General features: G+C 38.4%; 2 protein-coding genes, 1 long non-coding RNA gene and 1 pseudogene across 3 annotated transcripts; 3 read left to right on the plus strand and 1 right to left on the minus strand.

The window, feature by feature from the left end:
* The first annotated feature begins 273 nt into the window (after nucleotides 1–273).
* On the plus strand, nucleotides 274–2,915 carry LOC136280394 (major facilitator superfamily domain-containing protein 12-like). The gene is made up of 4 exons (XM_066165408.1): nucleotides 274–737; nucleotides 1,873–1,981; nucleotides 2,445–2,558; nucleotides 2,832–2,915. The coding sequence occupies exons 1-4, from the start codon at nucleotides 274–276 to the stop codon at nucleotides 2,913–2,915; spliced, it is 771 nt and encodes a 256-aa protein (XP_066021505.1).
* Nucleotides 2,916–3,357: 442 nt separating this feature from the next.
* Nucleotides 3,358–7,140, plus strand: LOC136280263 (uncharacterized). The gene is made up of 7 exons (XM_066165240.1): nucleotides 3,358–4,192; nucleotides 4,275–4,367; nucleotides 4,450–4,542; nucleotides 4,878–5,051; nucleotides 5,662–5,759; nucleotides 5,983–6,113; nucleotides 6,420–7,140. The coding sequence occupies exons 1-7, from the start codon at nucleotides 3,371–3,373 to the stop codon at nucleotides 6,578–6,580; spliced, it is 1,572 nt and encodes a 523-aa protein (XP_066021337.1). The 5' UTR covers nucleotides 3,358–3,370; the 3' UTR covers nucleotides 6,581–7,140.
* Nucleotides 5,432–7,109, minus strand: LOC136280264 (uncharacterized). Its single transcript, XR_010717207.1, has 3 exons — nucleotides 6,274–7,109; nucleotides 6,018–6,099; nucleotides 5,432–5,791 (listed from the first exon to the last, which is right to left on the minus strand). It is a non-coding gene; the product is annotated as an uncharacterized lncRNA (long non-coding RNA).
* A 4,086-nt stretch (nucleotides 7,141–11,226) lies between the features above and the next one.
* Nucleotides 11,227–21,848, plus strand: LOC131774677 (uncharacterized; annotated as a pseudogene).
* The last annotated feature ends 837 nt before the right edge of the window (nucleotides 21,849–22,685 follow it).

Here is a 22,685-nt window from a genome sequence, read left to right on the forward strand (position 1 = left end):
TTTAAAAGCACTACTTAATAATCGGCCAAATGTAGGTCATGGGAGGTGGCCTTGAACATCAATGTTTCTCAATCAACGTCCTTTCAATCATGGAAATTTCAATAATTAGTCTACTTATCATCAATCATCAGTTTTTCTTGGCAGATATACTGACCATTCATCACACACCCATATAAAAGTGGAAGAAATCGGCCTCCCATAGAATCGAAGCATTCTTAAGTGAGGGAGAGAGAGAGAGTGTGCGTGTCCAAACCAAGGAGACTCGATTTTACAATGCGCACAAGAGAAATGTTACTGTGTGCAGCGGGAAGTATATTCAATGACCTTTGCAAGTGGATGTTTTCATTTGCTATTCTGTTTTTCATGGAGGTAGTGGAACTTTCAGCTGCAGACACTGGACTTATAATACTCATTGGACAAATTGTAGACGGGTTGACTTCAGTAATCTCCGGTTACCTCGGCGATATGGTTAAAGTACCCTTTCTTTCACGGAAAATTGGAATGCGAAAATCTTGGCATCTTGTGGCAACGGTATTTATGGGAATCGTAGTTCCTCTCTGCGTCAACCGTTGCATTCTCTGTAGTGGAAGTCATCAAACTTGGCTTCCCACCGTCTATTACGGTTTCTTGTACTCACTGTATAACCTGTGTTTCAGCGTGGTGGAGATAAATCACCTGGCTTTCATCACAACTTCAGCTGTGTCGGCTGAAGAACTAACAGATCTCAGCGCCATCAGGTTTGCTATTTTGAAAAGTATTATATTAAATTAAAGTAAACTGTTCACCCATTTTGTTTGGCTCTTACCAAATATCTACTGGAGGACAGACGCATAGTTTAGGTCGCCATCCGCACAATTTTGCGTTTTTATCACCTAAAACAAACAGATTACCTTTGATGTATAATAAAACGGAAGCACGTCATTATGTGATAATTTTTCTAATCAGATGATGACGCAAATTTTTTTTATTTCATAATCAGTCTCTCCTGAAGTTACTTTTCATTGCAACACTAATGGAAGCGTAAATCGGTTGCCTAAAGTAACATTGCTTCTTGCTTCGTAAAAGTCATAAGAAATAACAATAATTTAATGAAAAACCTTCTACCTATGCGCAAGTCTGCTCAGACCTCCATTTTATTTGCTCACACACATGTGAAATTAAGTTTCGTACAGATTCATCAGTTTCTATCATACATTCAGCCGTTGATTGACTTTACTGGCCATAATGGACTGCAACTTGTATTCCTGTGTGAGGCTTCCGGTTTCGTGTCAATTGCTTCAATTCTAGGACCTATGAAGTTTCAAGCGGTCAATTACGCAGGGATTTACTTTTGAGGTTGCATTTAATTAAGCACAGCATCAAGTTAACTTGTACATGATTCAAGATAATTATGTTGAATCTTTATCCAACTAATGCAGACAAGAGAACAGCTACTGTGCGCAGTAGGAAATTTATTCAAAGACGTCTGCCGGCAGCTTAATTTTTCAGTTAAAATTTTTCTTTCAAAGAATCCTGGCGGGCAAAAATCTTGGCACCTTTTGATAACAGTTTTAATGAGAATTATCATTCCTTTTTTCTTTCACCGCTGTATTTTTTTTAATAGAAATCATAGTGGGTGGCTTCCAATTGTCTAGTACATCTTCTTGATCTCGGTGTACAACATTTGTTTGAGCACTGTTGAGATAAATTTTCTTTATTACAACTGTAACTGAATCCGTCGAGAATGTACATTAGTGCCATGAAGTTTGCTTCAAGAGACTTTTTTTAAGACACATAGTTCATACGGTAATCGTATTTAATTTAAACATCTTTGTTTTAATCACTTGTTCTAAGAACAATTTTCCATATTCTTCTCTTTTTCTTGTTCAAAAGGACAATGTTCAGCTTCCTTAGTGGTATTTACATATACGTGATCGCCTGGGGCCTTTTCGGACAAGACAATAGCGATACTCTGGGACCCCAGAGCCTTCTAGATTTTGTGGTAAGCAACAGCTTCGTTGATAGTTCTATTCTACGATATCCTTTGACAAACAGGTGGAAGCTCGATACAATGAAATTAAAAAAAAAAAAAACGCAATTAAAAACCGGGTTGGAGAAATTTGGTTTTCTCTCCCTACGCTGCCTGTCAGCCTTTTAGCCTCCTTCCACACATCTCTGCAGGCATTAAAAATCTCTTTTTTTGTCCTTAACCTTGCAACTTTTTTGTCCTTAACCTTGCAACTTTCAAGAGCTGACTGTCAATTCTCTCCTGAAGCTGCTTTGCATTTCCTTGTGAATTAATTTTCAGAATTTAGTGTTAGATCAAGATAAAAACTTCTTTCTGATAAGTATGAGTTTTCTCATTAGCTGGAGAATGTATATTTACTACAGGGAGAGGTTACAAGTTAATCATTTCTGGGAGTTAAAGGGTTAAGATGCTAGTTGATTAATTCTTTTCTAAACAGCACCTCTCGTGGTTTACTACTGGAACAGGACTCTTCTTTGCAGCCATCTTCCACATTGGTACAAGGGAACCTCAAAAATGTCAGAGTAGAGAAAGCGCCACAACGGATCTTACGGTAAGACAGGAAGCAAAAAAGATATTTCCGTTTCAAATAAAGGTCATGCAAAAGCTAATTTTTGTGTTAGGAGGACAGACAACACCATGGAACTAATAGAGGCGCGCTTGCACGATTGTTTCTTCGTTCTTCATTTGATTTATCTACAAGAGGTCTATTAATCTGAACGGGTCTTGAAGTTACATAGCGTGACCAGAGGGATAGAGGTATGGTCTACACATTATTTAAAGCAATCCGTAATTTACTCTGGCCACGTTCCCGTTAATTCAGCAGAAAGCTCCTGGAAAATGCATTGAAGAGTTTGGACCCGAAAATGCAAGTAAGTCTATGGATATGTACTTTGGTGTATTATTTTAAAAGCCGTCGTTGTTTCTATTAAAATTGCATATCTAACGTCCTCTCCTACATCAAACTGAACTGCAAAAATGAAAAACGCTACTCGTCTTTATCTCAAGGGAGATAGGTCTTATTTTTGCATGGAGCTCCTTAATATCTAGGATATTGTTGCCTCGTTATTTTTGAGAATCTATTAGCCATGACTGTGTGCAGGCATGCCACAAGTTTGATACAGGTGGTCCTATCTAAAGACAGCACCAATTTTGCTTGAAATGTTTAGACAACGTCCTCTTTAAAGCAAAATATCTAGTTCAGAAGCGCATATCAATTGGAGATTAAGATTAGTGATTAGAAGATTAGACGTTCGTTAATTCCTTGTTTTGTTTTTTTCTCAAGATTCTAGACGGACCAGTCTTGCTTTTAAGTCTACTAACATGGTTATGGCTTCAACTGAATATGAAGAATATCGAAGTGAGATGAACGGATGTGGAGAAACCAAAAGCGGTGAATTGCGTATCAGGAAACGAAGTCTTCTGCAGAAGTTTGCTGTTGCTATGTTTGCCGACGGGAAAACTGATCTAGAAGTACAGCATCTTGATAGTGAACGCAAGAAGAGTCTACGAACGCTTGATTTTGACGACATCCTATTGAGATTACAACACGAAGAGCACAAACAACCAATATGTGTTGGTGCCATGGAAAACCAAGATACATTGAACGGTATAGACGATCATCATGCAACTGATGAAGAGTCGTGGAACGCCAGGCAAGAAGAGATCAAAAACACTACTGATAAAGATATGTGGAAAATGACCAACAGCGCGGCCCCCAAGACATCTTTTTGTACCGTATTTAGGCAAAGAAAACATGGAATGGTGCTTTTTCCGGATGATTGTAAATTTGGTCTCTCTAACTCTGGATTTGAAGATGATGGAGGTGATGATGATAGGAAGGAAAGCATTTGCGGTACATCAGTTAGGAAGGAAAGAAAGTCTGTGACTTTCGATCCTTCTGGGTTTCTGCAAATGCCGTCAATGAACGGAACAGAACGACAGAGGTTTAATCTCGATCACACGTCTAACAACAAAACGAGTCTGGATGAAAGTACGCAAGATTTTCCAAAACAGCACGTCAGAAAAATCGAAAGAATAGAAGGTTGCGATGACACAAATAATTCGTTAACTTCAGCGAATAACCCTGATCTTCATGGTCTCCCTGTTCAATCGACAAGTTCTACATCTGAGGGAAGACGTCCAAAAGGAATCAAACACTGGCTAAAAGATCCAAACGTGTACATGGTAAACCCTTGTGTTTCCAAGTATCCTTGTTTGTTGATTTAGTTGACTCCCTGTGATGTTTTTCGCGTGTTTTAATTTTCAGGTAGCCGTTATCTCGACATGTACACGCCTTGCGCAGGACTCTGTATACAGATATTTACCGCTATTCCTCACAGAGAGATTATCATTCCCCAAGGTATAGTTCAATTTGATGTGCTCGGTTGTTTTCAAACTTATTGATAATCTTGTAATCTCATCGTATTTTTGTCCTGAATCAGGCAGCTACCGCTTATTTTCCACTCGTCCTCCTAACCAGTGGCTCTCTAGCGAGTTCAACGTGTAAGAAACTGAAAAGGAAAATTGGAAGTAAGGTAAGATCTAGATTAACAACTTCTTCTGGCTGGTCACTCCACTTTTGTGATAGGGGAGATACATTGATTGCACCAAACGTCGGCTTATCTACTTGTTGATGATAATGATTCACTGAGAGGGACAGGCAATAAATCATCGATCATCTCAATGGCTTTATTTAACTTAACTCGACAAATAAACCATCTTTTCTCAAGTTACGATAGTCAGAAGTTCGATTCCTCAAATGATTCTCAGATATTTTCTTTGTGTCTTGCTTGTTACAGAACCCAGAACAAATTTATTTGTTTAATTAGTCTTAGTAACTTTCATACTGTCGTTGATATGCACATCATAGCGGAGCTACCTTCTGGCAAGCTTATTAGTGATGGGTGGCGCTGTTTGGAGCTATTTTCAAACCCTCTCCACCAGACAATCAACTTATGCACCTGTGGTTATGATGGGAAGTGGTCTGTCCATTATGTACGTCATGGCACTGGTCTTCATCACCGAGGTGATCGGGGAAAATAGGGTTAGTGTTTTGAAACAAGTTTGAATGGTTTCGAGGAAAGGCTAAGTCGCAAAATCTGATCAGTTCAGTTACAGTGCATTTCCAACCAGCCATTTTTGAAATTGAAATGACATGAAAAGTCTTCTTAATGTCGCAAAAAAAAATCCAACCTAATCACAACTCTGTCAGAACGAAATAAAATCTCACAAGCAGCTACTGAGAATTTGAAGTGAAATACAGTTAGACTGCCTGAGGTTTGGGAAATTTTGAGTTACATCTGATCGGTTGAGAGATTGTTGCAAGTTAAAAATGAAAAAGAACCGTTTCATTCGCGGAATAGTTTCAAAACTTGATTAAAACCATGATTAGTGTGCATATTTTTTATAGTGCTCTTATAAATTTACCATGATACTAGTAAGGAAAACTTTTCTAACAATCAAGACCTTTATTTTGATTGGCCATCATTTGCCTTTTTCTCTCTTGACGTACATGTTTAATTCAGTAGTGACAGTGTGAGGAGAAATTAGACCTGTTGGTCTTAGGGGTAAGGAGTTAAAAATTACGTTAATAATAGTACTAGTGTTGGTTTCCCATCTGAGATCAATGATTTAATACGGTGATTTCCTGTCAGGAAACCAGTGGATCAGTGTTTTCCATTATCATTGTACTCGCCAGAATCTCAGGCGGTGTACTTATCATTGGTATACAGGAATTTTATCCAGAAGAAAGGTTGGTCTATCAAATCTTTCTTGTAATTTACCCTAGAAGGAACAAGAAACATGGTATTTAAAGCGTTTAGATGACCAGCCGATTTGTTAAAACTCGAAACGTATATTCAGCAGGTTTGTCTTTACCAGCTTGACCAGGCCATCCTTGACTATTTGAAATAGTAATGACTGTTTTAAAATTATGCACGATTTAGTAAACTCCTCAATTCCTTTATTCAATTTAGAACCAGCTCAAATGAGGCGGTTAGCAACTACTTACGGCATGTGTTTGTAATGGCGCCTGGAGTATTAACCCTGGTGGGATTCTTGCTGGTTTTGTTTTTCCAACCATCTAACTTTATCTGCAAAAGTGAAGGTAAGTACATTGTCAAGCTGTTAGACTTCTATAACTTGGGTAACGTATGGAGAATAACTGCAAATACTCTGAATTACCCTCTGACGCAATGATGTTAAGCGTTCTTTTGTGTAAAGTAGTAATCTTACCAAATAATACAAGCCTGTGTAAATGCATTTACCTCGTGTTAGGTGTGCGTCTATGTAGTAGTGCCACGCTCAGTTAATAAGACGGTGTTAAACTTAGAGCTTCAGGTTTGTTAGTCAGTATTGCAGGTGGTTGTCTTTGTTGTCAACGAAAACTTCTTCTGTCAATTTTTTCTTCTAGTTTCAGAAGATGTTGAGACCCTACACGGCCAATCGTCGTTTGATGTTCAAGTCAACCAATGTCCATCGGGAGTCATAGCAACGTCAAACCACAACTTGGATGATATTCACAATACCTCCATCGTGGTGGTGGATTCTTGTTCTGAGGACTCAAAACTTTGAATTCTTTGAAAATTGCATTATGTGTGGAGGTTCTGTCGACCCACTAAGAGGTCATTGCACAGACACGCCCACGGTTTCGGCCTATACGACTCATAACTGTTTCATTTTAAGAGATTGTAAAGTTCATTTCTATCTGTTCTTGTTTAGATTTTAGGAAAAACTCTTTCTCATGAAAAGTTTTGCGATCGTAGAATTCCGTAAAATAAAAGGAGATAAGTCGTAATAACTTCTCGCACCGAGATGAACAAGAGTCCGCCTATCCAAAATTTTAGATAAATAGTGATCTTGTATGTTTAGTAATAATAATAGTGTATTATCTTAATTGAAAATGAGTCTTTCGATGTTCAATATTTTTTAGATTTTCTTCTTTTCTATTGATAGCTCAAACTTTGCTTGGAAAACTGTTCACATCTCGGAACAAATAATGTGAACCGTTTAGATCAATCGCTGACGAGCAAAAGTTTTCACAGACTATAGCTTCGTGTATTAGGACATTCTTGGTTTTGAAGAACTAGTGTGGTCATGTTCGCAGTCTTAATTATGCCTGAAACTAATTTTCAACCATGAGAAAATGAGCCGAAGGACAGGAGGGTAGGGAAGGTAGGGAGGGAAGGGAGGGTAGGGTGGGCCGGGAGGGTAGGAAGGGTAGGGAGGGTAGGGAGGGCCGGGAGGGTAGGGAGGGTAGGGAGAGCAGGGAGGACAGGGAGGGTGAGGGGAAGAGAGAGGAAGGCTCCTTGTTCAGGCTCCTAAATAAGGTTGTTTAGAGTCAATATCTAGACCAGCGTATTCCTTACCTGAAAAGTGTAACAAGAATAAGATGGAAAAATAAACTGTCCTTAATTAAGATTTAAGTGAAAAGTAAAAGTTAACCGAAGAAAAACTAAGTCCATTGCAGACTGAAATGTAAGAAAAAATATTACAGTTGACAACCTCTGATCGTACCCAGCTTGTTCCTTTCTCCTTATTCGTGGTTAAAGTGTTTTGAAATTCAATTTCTTGCGTTAGGGTAAAAAGTTTCTTTGGTCAGTTTTTTAATTGAAACATCAGACTTCGAACGAAGACAGGTTGTTACTATTGGTGTTGGTTATTATTCAGCTGGTGTTCACCAAAAGGGTCACGCTAAATTGGCTAATTTACACGTGAAATTGCCTGGCAACATGCGTTCAGTGAACAAAAAGTCACTATCCAACAATGCTGACATCGACCATTGAAACATTTGATACCTAAATCGTGTGCTTATCGTGAAATAACACTCAAGCCCGTATAACTTACTCTACCTCCGCATGTTTTGTTTGATAAACAGGAAAATTATATTCAAGGATCTTTAAAAGGACGACTGCCTATGAAGAAGGCTGAAAGGTAGCTGGAGAGACCCTCCTGACAATTAAGGGTATTGCGTTCCTTATAACACTAAAAAAAAATACAATCATTGCGATACTTCATTTGGTAAGTCCTTAGTTTTCAACACATTCTTAGATACGTGTTTCCATTCGCTCTAAAGAAGGGCTAACACTTGAAAGGTCAGCTTTGAAACTCTCTAACGTGGCCAATTTACATTATCAACACAGTTATAAATAAAAGCAAGTAATATATGTGAACATACGTGTTTGTTTGTTCCAGGCGAACGAACCTGAGAGAGCTTCAAGCTAGCTGATTTGAACATGTGTAGTAAGAGTACGGCAGAGTACGATTCGCTTTGACGAAGGGTTAACACTCGAAACGTCAGCTTTGAAACTCTCTAATGTGGCCAGTTTACATCATCAACTCAGTTATAGATAAAACCAAATTATCTTAACATACGTTTGTTTGTTCCAGGTGATCGAACCCGACAGAGCTTCAAGCTAGCTAGTTTGAGCATGCGTAGTAAGAGTGCGGCCAAGTGCGAATAAGAGAGTCTGGGCCTTTTATCTCCGATGGTTTTCCACCTTTTTCCTCTGTTGAAACGTTTCGATTCTATGGCTGAGTGGTATCAAAATTAGGCGCAAGAAAAATGAGTTGCTTTCTCTTTTAATGTACGTAGACATTAAAAACACCGCAAAAATTCAAGAACTTTCCAACTTGTTGACCTTCCCAGCTGAGAAGTGTGTGGTTTTTCCAATTCACCATACCTGACTGGGTTTCAGAGAGCCTAATTGCCTAGTTGCCTAGTTCCTCAAGCCTAATTGACTTGATTGAGTAAATCTGTCAGACTTAATATGTTCATGAATGCGTTTACACAGGACAGGATACGTGACCCAAGGAAAGAAAATCTGCTAAAACTTACAGTAAACTTACAGCTCAATTACTGGAAACAAACATACTTTACGACATTTCTTATTTGTTATAACACTGGTACGTTTCACAGATAGCTCGGAAAGTTGTCTTACCTAAGCAATCTTTCGAGTGCAGGCCACTGAAAAGACACTTTCCAAACGAGCTTTCGTTTTAACGGTCAATTTACATGGCACTCTTTTTTCTAGAGAGATTTCTAGAGTGATTTCGCTTAAAGATCTCGAACCGTATTTCAAGGGTCCAAATATTGTCAACCAGCAGACAGACTATGCAGAATAAATGCGCATATTACATTCACTTCGAAAATCCCTGATGATTCCTGCAGTCTGACTGGGGTCACGAATCACACCATTTTTTTCTTTTAATCACATCCATTTCCTAGATAATGCAAAGTAAACACTAAAACAAAATAATCAATCGAAACTTCCCCTAAACCTTTCTTTTTTTCCATAATAGAACAGCACTCTGTAAATTTCTAATGTTGGTGTAGTTACGTAACAACCGCGCGACAAGAGTCTCTTTTAGTTTCGTCATTACTCAAATTAAGAATTGATGGCTACGATGCAAATTTATTGAATTTATGAAGACTCCAAAAATGAATTCGATTTTATGTTCACTTTGCACAGAAAAATGCCCTCTTGACGCGAGACACAATTACAATTTTTTTTTACTACTGCTTTGAACTTTTTTAAATTTACTATATTCTGATGTACCAATTTCCTGCTCTCGATTCAAATTAGCTCAAACGAGGCTGTTGGCAACTATGTGCAAAATGTATCAACAATGGCGTCTGAAGTATTCTGTTTGGTTGTATTCCTAAAGGTAACAACGTTGATATATATCTAAATTCACATGTCTGTGTAGCATAATGATAATTACGCAGAATGATTGAATATACAAACTCCTCTCCAAGCGAATGGTCACAAAAATTTATTCTTTTACGCAAGATATCGTTTAGCCACGCAAAGACTTTCTCTGCTTTTTGTTCTAATTCCTCTGCTTTTGAAAGTAGGTTTGGAATGTTATTTCATATATTGTTGTATGCTTTCCAAAACTCTTCCATCGCTGCGATTCATTCTTTTTCTGAGGGCACAAAATTAGAATTTCTTTCCAGAAATATAATATGCGTGGGTTTTGTCGCACAGACCATACACAAGGTTATGGTAGAGATATGTTAATGGTTACGGGATGTTTGAGTTCTGAGACGGCAGTATCTTTACTGAAGGAGACCTCAGACAAAGGTTGCCCGAATAGAACTGCCTTGTCTAACAATAGTGCAATTACCTGCTTGAGATTAAAATGCCAGCATGTGAAAGAAAGTTGAAAGTGAACAAATGGTTTGAAACTGCATTTCACTTCAAATAATTGCTTTTGCAATCAACAACTCTAAATTATTCTCATTTGTATCAATGGCTCAAAACCAGCCAAAATCAATCGCGGTTGAGCCTTTAATTATGGTGAACATTTTAGTTTCTGCACTTTCAGTTACTTAGGGTCAGTTCACTGGCTATATAAACATTTTACTTGGATATTCAAGTAACGATAATTCCTTGTTCGAAGGAGATTTTTCAGTTCATATTTCTTCTTTCAAAGAGTCAGATACTAAACTCATTTTCAATGTCAGTGTTCTAAAAGCACTACTTAATAATCGGCCAAATGTAGGCCACGGGAGGTGGCGGTGAACGCGACTCAATCAACTTCCTTTTAATTACGTAAATTGCAATAATTAGTCTACTTATCATTAACCTCGATCTTTATCAACTTGATGACTGTCAAGAATAATAAACTATAACCAAGTTCTAGCGTCAATCTATGGTTTAACGAGTTCCTCTAAGGAAGGTCAATTTATTGTGTGTGTAATAAGAACAAAAAATTTTCTGTGGATACGAATTGCACCAGAAATCAAATTAAGTTTCTGTGGTCTTTCACGATCTACTGTGATTTTCAATGGAGAAACCAAACATTATCTATCTTAAAAAGTCATTAAAACCGCCAAGGAAAGAAGCACTCAGTTACAGTTTCTAGGTTTTAAAATAACGCAAAAGATTAACTTAATGTGTTTCAAGCTTGATTCGTTTTAGTCAGAGTAAATATTGTGAGGGCTGGGTTAGGAGATCTCGAAAACAAAAAGCGAGCTGTGATTGGTGCATGATTTCCTTATCAAGTGGGAACGTCACACACCCACACACCCATATAAAAGTGGTGCAAATAGGCTTCCCATAGAATCGAAGCAGGTTTAAGCGGGGGAAAGAGAGTGTGGCGTGTTTAGACCAAGGAGACTCGCTTTTACAATGCGTACAAGAGAAATGTTTCTGTGTGCAGCGGGAAGTATATTCAATGACCTTTGCAAGCGCATGTTTTCATTTGGTCTCTTATTTTTCATGGAAGTAATGGAACTTTCAGCTGCGGACACTGGACTTATAATACTCATTGGACAAATTGTAGACGCTTTGACTTCAGTAATCTCTGGTTACCTCGGTGATATGGTTAAAGTACCCGTTCTTTCACAGAAAATTGGAATGCGAAAATTTTGGCATCTTATGGCAACGGTATTTATGGGAATCGTAGTTCCTCTCTGCGTCAACCGTTGCATTCTCTGTAGTGGAAGTCATCAAACTTGGCTTCCGATCGTCTATTACGGTTTCTTGTACTCACTGTATAACATGTGTTTCTTCAGCTTCAGCTGTGTCGGTTGAAGAACTAACAGATCTCAGCGCCATCAGGTTTGCTATGTTTATAGTATTATATTGAGTTACCCTTAACTGTTCACCCATTTTGTTTGGCTCTTACCAAAGATCTACTGGAGGATAGACGTCTAGTGTACGTCGTCATCCACACAATATAATCCGTCGAGAATGTACAGCTCTTAGTGCCATGAAGTTTGCTTCAAGAGACTTTTTTTAAGACACATAGTTCATACGGCAATCGTATTTGTTTTAAATATACTTGTATAAATTACTTGTATAACTTTTATATAACCCAACTCAAGCACGGACACTCTGAGGCCGTTTTTTACTAACTTATCTTGTAGGAATGACAAACGCGATATCTAAAAGCAATTTTTCTTATTCTTCTCTTTTTCATGTTCAAAAGGACAATGTTCAGCTTCCTAAGTGGTATTTACCTATACGTGATCGCCTGGGGCCTTTTCGGACAAGACAATACCGATACTCTGGGACCTGAGAGCCTTCCAGATTTTGTGGTAAATAAATGCGTTAATAGTTCTATGCTACAATATGCTTTGACAAACAGGCGGAGGCTCAATACAATGAAATAATAATTAACGCAATTAAAAAACGGGTTGGAGAAATTTGGTTTTCTCTCCCTGCGCTGCATGGCAGCCTTTCAGCCTCTTTCCACACATCTCTGCTGGCATTAAAAATATTTTTTTTTTGTCCCGAACCTTGCCACTTTCAAGATCTGACTGTCAATTCTCTCCTGGAGCTGCTTTGCATTTCCTTATAAATTAATTTTCAGAATTTAGTGTTGGATCAAGATAAAAACATCTATCTGATAAGTACGACTATTCTCATCAGCTGTTGGCCGGTGAATGTATGTTTACTACAGGGAGAGGTTACAAGTTAATCATTTCTAGGAGTTAAAGGGTTAAGATGCTAGTTGATTAATTCTTTTCTAAACAGTACCTCTCGTGGATTGCGACTGGAACAGGACTCTTCTTTGCAGCCATCTTCCACATTGGTACAAAGGAACCTCAAAAATGTCAGAGTAAAGAAAGCGTCACAACAGATCTTACGGTGAGAAAGGAAGCAAAAAAGATATTTCCTTTTCAAATAATAGTCATACAAAAGCTTATTTTTGCGTTCGGAAAGCAGACAACACCATGGAGCTAATAGCGGCGCGCTTGTGCGATTGCTTCTTCGTTCTTCATTTGATTTATCTACAAGAGGTGTATTAATCTGAACGGGTCTTGAAGTTACATTGCGTGACCAGAGGGAAAGAGGTACGGTCTACACATTATCTAGAGCAATCCATAATTCACTCTGGCCACTTTCCCGTTATTTTGCAGAAAGCTCCTGGAAAATTCATTGAAGAGTTTGAACCCGACAATGCAAGTAAGTCTATGGATATGTACTGTGGTGTATTATTTTAAAAACCGTCGTTGTTTCTATTAAAATTGCAGATGTAAAGTCCTCTCCCACATCAAACAAAGATGCCAAAAAACGCCACTCGTCCTCATCTTAAGGGGAATAGGTCCTATTTTTGCATGGAGCTTCTTAATATCTATTGTATTGTTGACTCGGTATTTTTGAGAATCTATTAACCATGACTGTGTGCAGGCATTACACAAGTTTGATACAGGTGGTCCAATCTAGAAATGTTTAGACAACGTCCTCTTTAAAGCAAAATATCTAGTTCAGAAGGGCATGTCAACTGGAGATTAAGATTAGTGGTCACAGTAAGGATATCCAACCCTCAAGCTCTCTTCAATTATTTCTAGACTGCATTCCGCTAAGAAGCTAGATGTCGACTACGTTAGTAGCTCGAGTTTTACTTCGAAGAACCAGCCAAGTGGATGGCTAAGATGGGGCAAAGAATTTCATCCGTCAACCTAGCCTTCTAAGGATCGTCTTTTTGGACAACTTTACTATAACTTTTTTTCCAGCGCAGCGCAAAACCTTTAGCTTAGCTTGGGTTACTCAGAGTTTTCACTTACAAGTTCCAACGGGAAAAGAAGTAGAACAAAAACTTAACGAGAAGAAGTCCAGATATCCCGTGTTATAAAAATATTATTGAGATCATTTTGAGGGAATAAATGTTAATAGTTGATCCGACAAAGAGTTAAGACGTTCCTAAAGGTGACATGATTTAGTTCTATCGTTGAGCCCTGAGACAGAAAAAACAGACGTTCGTTAATTGCTTGTTTTGTTTTTTTGTTTTTTTTGCTCAAGATTCTAGACGGACCAGTCTTGCTTTTAAGTTTACTAACATGGTTATGGCTTCAACTGAATATGAAGAACATCAAAATGAGATGGACGGATGTGGAGAAACCAAAAGCCATGAAGTGCGTGTCAGAAAACGAAGTCTTCTGCAGAAGTTTGCTGTTGCTATGTTTGCCGACGGGAAAACTGATCTAGAAGTACAGCATTTTGATAGTGAACGCAAGAAGAGTCTACGAACGCTTGATTTTGACGACATCCTGTTGAGACTACAACACGAAGAGCACGAACAACCAAAATGTTTTGGTGCCATGGAAAACCAAGTTACAATGGACGGTATAGACGATGATCATGCAACTGATGAAGAGTCGTGGAATGCCAGGCAAGAAGAGATCAAAAACATTACTGATAAAGATATGTGGAAAATGACCAACAGCGCGGCCCCCAAGACATCTTTTTGTACCGTATTTAAGCAAAGAAAACATGGAATGGTCCTTTTTCCGGATGATTGTAAATTTGGTCTCTCTAACTCTGGATTTGAAGATGATGGAGGTGATGATGATAAGAAGAAAAGCCTTTGTGGAACATCAATTAGGAAGCAAAAAAAGTCTGTGACTTTCGATCCTTCTGGATTTCTGGAAATGCCGTCAATGAACGAAACAGAACGACATGGATTAAATCTCGATCACACGCATGACAACAAAACGATTCTGGATGAAAGTACGCAAGATTTTCCAAAACGGCACGTCAGAAAAATCGAAAGAATAGAAGGTTGCGATGGCACTAATAATTCGTTAAGTTCAGCGGATAACCCTGATCTTCATGGTCTCCCTGTTCAATCGACAAGTTCTACATCTGAGGGAAGACGTCCAAAAGGAATCCAAAAATGCCTAAAAGATCCAAACGTGTACATGGTAAACCCTCGTGTTTCCAACTATCCTTGTTTGTTGATTTAGTCGACTCCCTGTGATGTTTTTCTCGTGTTTTAATTTTTAGGTAGCCATTATCTTTACATGTACACGCCTTGCGCAGGACTCTGTATACAGCTATTTACCGCTATTCCTCACAGAGAGATTATCATTCCCCAAGGTATAGTTCAATCTGAAGTGCTCAGTTGTTTTCAAACTCTTTCATAATTATAATAATCTCATCCTACTTTTGTCCTGAATCAGGCAGCTACCGCTTATTTTCCACTCGTCCTCTTAACCAGTGGCTCTCTAGCGAGTTCAACGTGTAAGAAACTGAAAAGGAAAATTGGAAGTAAGGTAAGACCTAGATTAACAGCTTCTTCTAGCTGGTCACTCCACCTTTGTGATAGTGGAAATGCATTGATTGCGCCAAACGTCGGCTTATCTACTCGTTGATAATGATTGGCTGAGAGGGGCAATAAATCAACGATCATCTCAATGGCTTTATTTAACTTAATGGACAAATGAGCCATCTTTTCTCAAGTAAAGGTAGTCAGAAGTTCGATTCCTCAAACGATCCTCAAACCTTTTCTTTGTTTCTTGCTTGTTACAGAACCAAGAACAACTTTATTTGTTAAATTAGTCTTAGTAACTTTCATACTTTCATTGATATGTACATCATAGTGGAGCTACCTTCTGCCAAGCTTATTAGTGATGGGTGGCGCTGTTTGGAGCTACTTTCAAACCTTCTCCACCAGACAATCAACTTATGCACCAGTGGTTATGATAGGAAGTGGTCTGTCGATTATGTACGTCATGGCACTGGTATTCATCACTGAGCTGATAGGGGAAAATAAGGTTGGTGTTTCAAAACAAGTTTTAATGGTTTCGAAGAAAGACTTAGTCGCAAAAGTCTGATCAGTTTAGTTACAGTGCATTTCCAACCAGCCATTTTTGAAATTGAAATGACGTGGAATTTCTTTTGAATGTTGCAAAACAAAATCCATACTCATCCCAACTCTTTGTCAGAACGAAATAAAACTCTTACAAGGAGCTAATGGGAATTTAAGAGAGTGTCTCTGTAAGAGCGGTCCGGTCGATTTTGCTTGAGACACGGATTTCGCTCGTTTCTCGTGTGTTGTAAGACATTCATGTACCTATACTAAAACCACAATCAGTTTGATCGGATCTCTTTATTTTTCAGAGTTTTACGGAAATTAAATTTCACTCGAGCGAAGGCTTGTCGTGACACTTTTCAAGACTTTAATTTCATACAACTTTGGAGGACAATTTACAAAAAACTACGGAACTCAGCAAAAAACAAATACCACAGCCATGCATATTAACTCTAACTTATCCATCGAGGCGACTTTCGTAACCATCACGTGTCAATCAAGGAAACAGGAAGACTTGAACAACACCTTATCGGTTCGCCTAAATCACACACGCCAAAACCGATCAAATTCAAGGTAAATTTTTGAAAAAGTGAGGCGTTCTTAACTGATCCAACTAACATAGCTAGGAAGTAGGTGCCATAGAAAAGGTAACTACAGAAAAAAACTTTGCGGCCCGACCTATACGAGAACTTTATAACTCCGTGAACCTACCTAATTTTCGGCAATCTCCAAGTTTGGCCGCCATTTTGAGGGACTTGTCAACATGAAGCGTAACCGATATAAATCAAGCAGGTAGATTTAAAACCGTCAGAAATACATACGAAAGCAATTCAAATGAACTTTACATTCAATTTAGGCGGCAAAATGTGAAATTGTTCGTTAAACTTACCATCCCCATGCGACCATTTCTTCCAACAATTCAAACACTACAACTCTCTGAATTCCCCTCGTCGATTCCACCGCAAGAAATAGCCTGTGCCACCCAAGCTTCGACTCGAATGTGAAGTACGAATCAAATAACATAACTGCTTCATTTTCGCGGCAATATCACGCTGGTATTTTGATTTTCCGATCGACAAGAACGGTGATCAGAATCGATCGGTTAGTTTACCTCATAGACGTGACCGCTGACCAGCTGCTGAGTGAAAACAGTACGGTTCAGTGGCGAGGGGCGGGGTGAGGGTGGGTGCGGGCAGATTATCAGAAGATTTTTGGGAACATTTGAACATATGCATTAAAGTATCATGATAAACATTAGGATTCTCAGCCTTAATGCGAAGGCATGCTTCGTGTTGCAGACAACTTTTATTTTACTTAGTATTCTTTTTTATTTCAAATACATTTCGTTCCAAATAGGAATAGCATCAGTTCATAGATTTAAAAACAAATCTTTACCACGTAAATAAATGTGTTTAGATAATCGAGATAACCATTGAACCTCTTGTATCGCACCGGAAATAACGTGTCTTGTCTTTGCCCAACTCTGAGAGCGTGGAGCGGCAAAGACGCGAGATACGAGTCTCGCGTCTCGCGGCTTCTCTATGCTCACAGGATACGCGTGACCTCACTATCTTTAAGAAAAATGAGAGACTGCTCGAAGTCTGTATTCCGTTCAACCATTTCATAAGAGTGACGCGAGTCTTCAATTGAGTGAGAAAGTCACAAACCCATTCTTTACCTCACGAGCGTAACCACTGACCACTCACGAATTACAATAGGCTTCTCCTTTGACGCGGAAATTGAAATCGTATCGAATATACAAAGTTATAGTGAGTTACTTTAGATCTCCCGAACTTGTATCGCGTTGGAAGCAATTACAAGTACAGGAAGAAGTCGTTCATTAGGACTCCTTTTTGAATAGCAAAGATGGAAAAAACTTTGGTTCATCGTGTGGCTTAAGTGGTTTGGTACGACTGTCTGAATGCAATGACGAAGTAAAACATCATTTGATAAGCTGCCACCTGTTTAAAGAGGTTTTTAAGTGAAAATGAGCAAATCTTGGCAAAGATTGGCCTATTTCACTTCGCTCAGGAGGATAAACAAAAAAAATGTGAATTTGCTATAGGCATCGCCACACTCTGGGGAAGTTTTGGAGAAGTGCAAAGGTAACATGTCAGTATCCTGACCATGATGGTGTCAGGAAGCGTATCCAAGGCAGAGATATAATTTCCTTGCGTATGTCTCAGAACATTCAAAAGCTGTTTGGAGTTATTATTCCAGTTGAATCAGGTAGTCTTCAGTAACATTTTCTGTTATCTATTTTTTGTCACGTGACATATCTGCTCGAAAAGAGAAGAAATTCTTTATTAGATGAAAGGTACTTAAGTGCACATCACGTTGAAAAAAAATAGATCTATGTGTAAGTGCTTTTAATTACAGATGGAAATATGTACAATATTGCTCGGTTGATAATCAATAATGTTTTTGTAAGAAGAGATCAAATCACCTGACAACGCAATATACTTACTCATGCGTACGGTTCACAATTATTTGCGGTCAGTTTTCCTCAGTTTGTATGATTCTCATTAACCAGTATGATTAAATTTGCAGACTAAAACACCCCTTATTTGATTAAGAACAATAAAAGTAAACAGTGCATGTCGGTTTTTAATTCCTGATAGATGCTACTGGGCTTTACTTTAACTGAGAAATTTGCAATCGCTTACCTCAGCTCTCTGTGTCCCATGCCGTAAGAAGCACAAGAAAAAAGTTGATGATAGTGAGTCTTGGCTGAGACAAGAAGAATCAGAAAAGAATCTACGGTCCCCAGAAACGCCACTTTTAATCACGAGACAACTAAGGTAAATTTAATTAAGTGTTATTTGTTTTATTTAAAACTATGGTTCAGATTATAAGATACGCGAAAAACTCTCCCCACCGAATTTTCTTACATTCTGTTAATCTAAAGTTTCAATAATCATAAAGGCTTTCTTGTTGATCGTCTTAATAGTAACAGTTTCCAGGATCCAAGGGGAGCAAAAGAGAGAACAATTTTCTGTGTAGCTAGGTAAGGCGACATGCCGGCTTTATACTTCTTCCGGCGTGATAACGATAAGGATGACAACAATGGGCAAAAAGCACCGTCTGCTAATGATGACGATTATCATAGTTATTAACAAATCTCAGTTATAGTCCTGAAAAAAATCTCAGGGGGTCCTTTGAAAAATCCACTTAATCTCGCCAGAAGTCAAAGTTGTTTACACTCATTCTAAGGTTTGTGCGATTTTACGACGAATTTTCAATTCCGGTGTGTTGCATGCGCGACTTTTGATAGAAAAAACCTGCACGCGCCATAACTTAAAAGAACATGTCAGCGGAATGAATCAAATCTCTATCACTTTGCATACAGTCTTGGGAACAGAAAAAATTATTTAGAGCAAACATTCTAAGTATAGTGTTCATTCCGTGCAATGGGGCATAAAAAAAAGGTTCTGGTGGAAAAAACACCTTATTTTATACCACTGATGACAAGCAAAAAGGTTATATGGGTACCCCGGTAAAAAATATATTGATAACTCTATTTAATTAATACCAGTTCTAATTTAAAGGAGAAAGTTATGAGAATAAAATAAAAGTTGTCTATACCACTAAGCATGCCTTCACTGTTTAGACTGATAGTCCTAGAGTTTTTTGAGCATGTATTCGAATATCTTATGACGATAAGCCCGCCACCCAACCCACCCCGCGCTATGCTGTTTTCACTTCGCGGCTGGTCAGCGGTCACGTTTATGAGGTAAACAAACCGATCGATTCCTGATCACCGTTCTTGTCGATCGGAAAATCAAAATACCAGCGTGATATTGCCGCGAAGATGAAGCAGTTATGTTGCTTGATTCGTACTTCACATTCGAGTCGAAGCTTGGGTGGCACAGGTTATTTCTTGCGGTGGAATCGACGAGGGGAATTCGAACACTAGTTGTAGTGTTGAATTGTTGGAATAAATGGTCGCATGGGGATGGTAAGTTTAACGAACAATTTCACATTTTGCCGCTTGAATTGAAAGTAAAGTTCATTTGAATTGCTTTCGTATGTATTTCTGACGGTTTTAAATCTACCTGCTTGATTTATATCGGTTACGCTTCATGTTGACAAGTCCCTCAAAATGGCGGCCAAACTTGGAGATTGCCGAAAATTAGGTAGGTTCACGGAGTTATAAAGTTCTCGTATAGGTCGGGCCGCAAAGTTTTTTTCTGTAGTTACCTTTTCTATGGCACCTACTTCCTAGCTATGTTAGTTGGATCAGTTAAGAACGCCTCACTTTTTCAAAAATTTACCTTGAATTTGATCGGTTTTGGCGTGTGTGATTTAGGCGAACCGATAAGGTGTTGTTCAAGTCTTCCTGTTTCCTTGATTGACACGTGATGGTTACGAAAGTCGCCTCGATGGATAAGTTAGAGTTAATATGCATGGCTGTGGTATTTGTTTTTTGCTGAGTTCCGTAGTTTTTTGTAAATTGTCCTCCAAAGTTGTATGAAATTAAAGTCTTGAAAAGTGTCACGACAAGCCTTCGCTCGAGTGAAATTTAATTTCCGTAAAACTCTGAAAAATAAAGAGATCCGATCAAACTGATTGTGGTTTTAGTATAGGTACATGAATGTCTTACAACACACGAGAAACGAGCGAAATCCGTGTCTCAAGCAAAATCGACCGGACCGCTCTTACAGAGACACTCTCTTATAGTAAATATACGGTTCGATCGCCTGAAGTTTGGGAAACTCCGAGTTACATCTGATCGGTTAGGAGATTGTTGCGAGTTTTCAAGGCCAGTCACAGAGGGTACTGAAAAAGAACCGTTTCAGTCGCGGACTAGTTCCGAAACTTGATTAACACCATGATCAGTGTGCATATTTTCCAGAGTGCTCTCTATAAATTTACCATAAAACTAACAAGGAGAATGTTTCTGAAAATCAAGACTTTCATTTTGATTGGCGATCATGTACCATTTTCTCTCTTGACGTAAATGTTTGATTCAGCAGTGACACTGGGAGGAGAAATTAAAGACCTGTTGGTCTTAGGCCTGGGGGTAAAGAGTTAAAAATTACGTAAATGTTAGTACCAATGTTGGTTTCCCATCTTAGATCAATGAGTTAATACCGTGATTTCCTGTCAGGAAACCAGTGGATCAGTGTTTTCCATTATCACTGTAATCGCCAGAATCTCAAGCGGTGTACTTATCATTGGTATACAGGAATTTTAGGTTGGTCTATCAAATCTTTATTGTAATGTACCTTGGAAGGAACAAGAAACATGCTATATAAAACGTTTAGATGACCAGCCGATTTGTTAAAACTCGAAAAGTATATTCAACATGTTTGTCTTTACCAGCTTGACCAGGCCATCCTTGACAATTTGAAATTTTAACAACAGTTTTAAAGTTATACACGATTTAGTAAACTCCTCAATTCCTCTATTCAATTTAGAACCAGCTCAAATGGGGCGGTTAGCAACTACGTACGCCATGTGTTTGTAATGGCGCCTGGAGTATTAACTCTGGTGGGATTCTTGCTGGTTTTGTTTTTCCAGCCATCTAACTTTATCTGCAAAAGTAAAGGTAAGTAAATTGTCAAGCTGTTAGACTTCTATAACTTGCGTAACGTATGGAGAATCACTGCAAATACTCTGAACTACCCTCTGAATGGTAGCAAGCGTTCCTTTGTTGATATTAGTAATCTTATTAAATGACACAAGCTTGTGTAAATGCATTTACCTCGTGATGGTTGTGCGTCTATGTAGTACTGCCGGTTTTATACTTAGATTTTCAGGTTTGTTAGTCCGTATTACATGCGGTTGTCTTTGTTGTCAAGGAAAACTTCCTCTGTCAATTTATTCCTCTAGCTTTAGAAGATGTTGAGGCTCTACACGGTCAATCGTCGTTTGATGTTCCACGTCCATCGGGAGTCAAAGCAACGTCAAACCACAGCTTGGATGATAGTCATAATACCTCCATCGTGGGTGGGGGATTCTTGTTCTGAGGACTCAAAACTTTGAATTCTTTGAAAATTGCATTATGTGTAGAGGCTCCGTCGACCTGCTAAAAGGTCATTGCACAGATACGCTCGCGATTTGGGCCTACACGATTTGACTGCTAATTGTTTCATTTTCAACAATCAAGTTAAAATCAAAGAGATAGTATAGTTCGTTTTCTGTCTGTTCTTGTTTAGATTTTAGGAAAAACCCTTTCACATGAAAAGCTTTGTGATCGTAGAATTCCGTAAAATAAAAGCAGACAAGTCGTAAAGACCTTTCGCACCAAGATTAACAAGAGTCTACTTTTGCTAAATTTTAGATAAATAGTTATCGTGTAGTAGTTTAATAAGAATAATAAGAATAGCATAGTATTTTGATTGAAAATGAGTCTATCAATGTTCAAAATTGTTTAGATCTTCTTGTTTTCTATTGATAGCTCAAAGTTTTCCTCGAACTTCGCGCTCAGAAAACTGTTCACATCTCGTAATAAATAATGTGAACCGTTTAGATCAATGGCGGACAATGCAAGCAGAAGTTTTCATGGATTATAGTTACGTGCATTATGATATTTTTGATTTTGAATAACTGGTATGATCATGTTCGCAGTCCTAATTATGCTTGAAACTAACTTTCAAACATAAGAAAATGAGGCGAGACGAGGAGGACAAGGAGGGTAGGAAGGGTTAAAAGGAAGGGAAGGGGGTGGGGAAGGCTCCTTGTTCAGGCTTCGAAATAAGGTTGTTTAGAGTCCATATCTAGACCAGCATATTCCTTACATAAAAATGGTACCAAGAAGTAGATGAGATGTAAACTGACGAGTCTTTAATTAAGATTTCAGTGAAAAATAAAAGTTAACCGTGGAAATACTAAGTCTATTGCAGACTGAAATGTAAAAAAAATATTACAGTTCACACCCTCTGATCGTACCCAGCTTGTTCCTTTCTCCTCATTTTAGTTAAAGTGTTTTGAAATTCAATTTCTTACGTTAGGGTAAAAAAGTTTCTTTGGTTATTATTTTAATAAAAACATCAGACTTCGAACGAAAACAGGTTGCTAGTATTGGTGTTTGTTGTTATCCAGCTGGTGTTCACCACGAGGGTCACGCTCAATTAGCTACTTTACACGTGAAATTGCGTGAAAACACGTGTTCAGTAAACAAAGTTAC

Source organism: Pocillopora verrucosa, chromosome 4 (genome assembly GCF_036669915.1).
Source record: "Pocillopora verrucosa isolate sample1 chromosome 4, ASM3666991v2, whole genome shotgun sequence".
NCBI classification, from domain to species: Eukaryota; Metazoa; Cnidaria; class Anthozoa; order Scleractinia; family Pocilloporidae; genus Pocillopora; species Pocillopora verrucosa.

Bases quoted from the DNA above. Each gene is read 5' to 3' on its own strand.
- LOC136280394 (XM_066165408.1), top strand. From the start codon at position 274: ATGCGCACAAGAGAAATGTTACTGTGTGCAGCGGGAAGTATATTCAAT. The intron at 1,982-2,444 runs GTAAGCAACAGC...TTTTCTAAACAG, and splicing joins AGAGCCTTCTAGATTTTGTG to CACCTCTCGTGGTTTACTAC. The intron at 2,559-2,831 runs GTAAGACAGGAA...TTAATTCAGCAG, and splicing joins GCGCCACAACGGATCTTACG to AAAGCTCCTGGAAAATGCAT.
- LOC136280263 (XM_066165240.1), top strand. From the start codon at position 3,371: ATGAACGGATGTGGAGAAACCAAAAGCGGTGAATTGCGTATCAGGAAA. The intron at 4,193-4,274 runs GTAAACCCTTGT...TTTAATTTTCAG, and splicing joins AAGATCCAAACGTGTACATG to GTAGCCGTTATCTCGACATG. The intron at 5,052-5,661 runs GTTAGTGTTTTG...ATTTCCTGTCAG, and splicing joins AGGTGATCGGGGAAAATAGG to GAAACCAGTGGATCAGTGTT.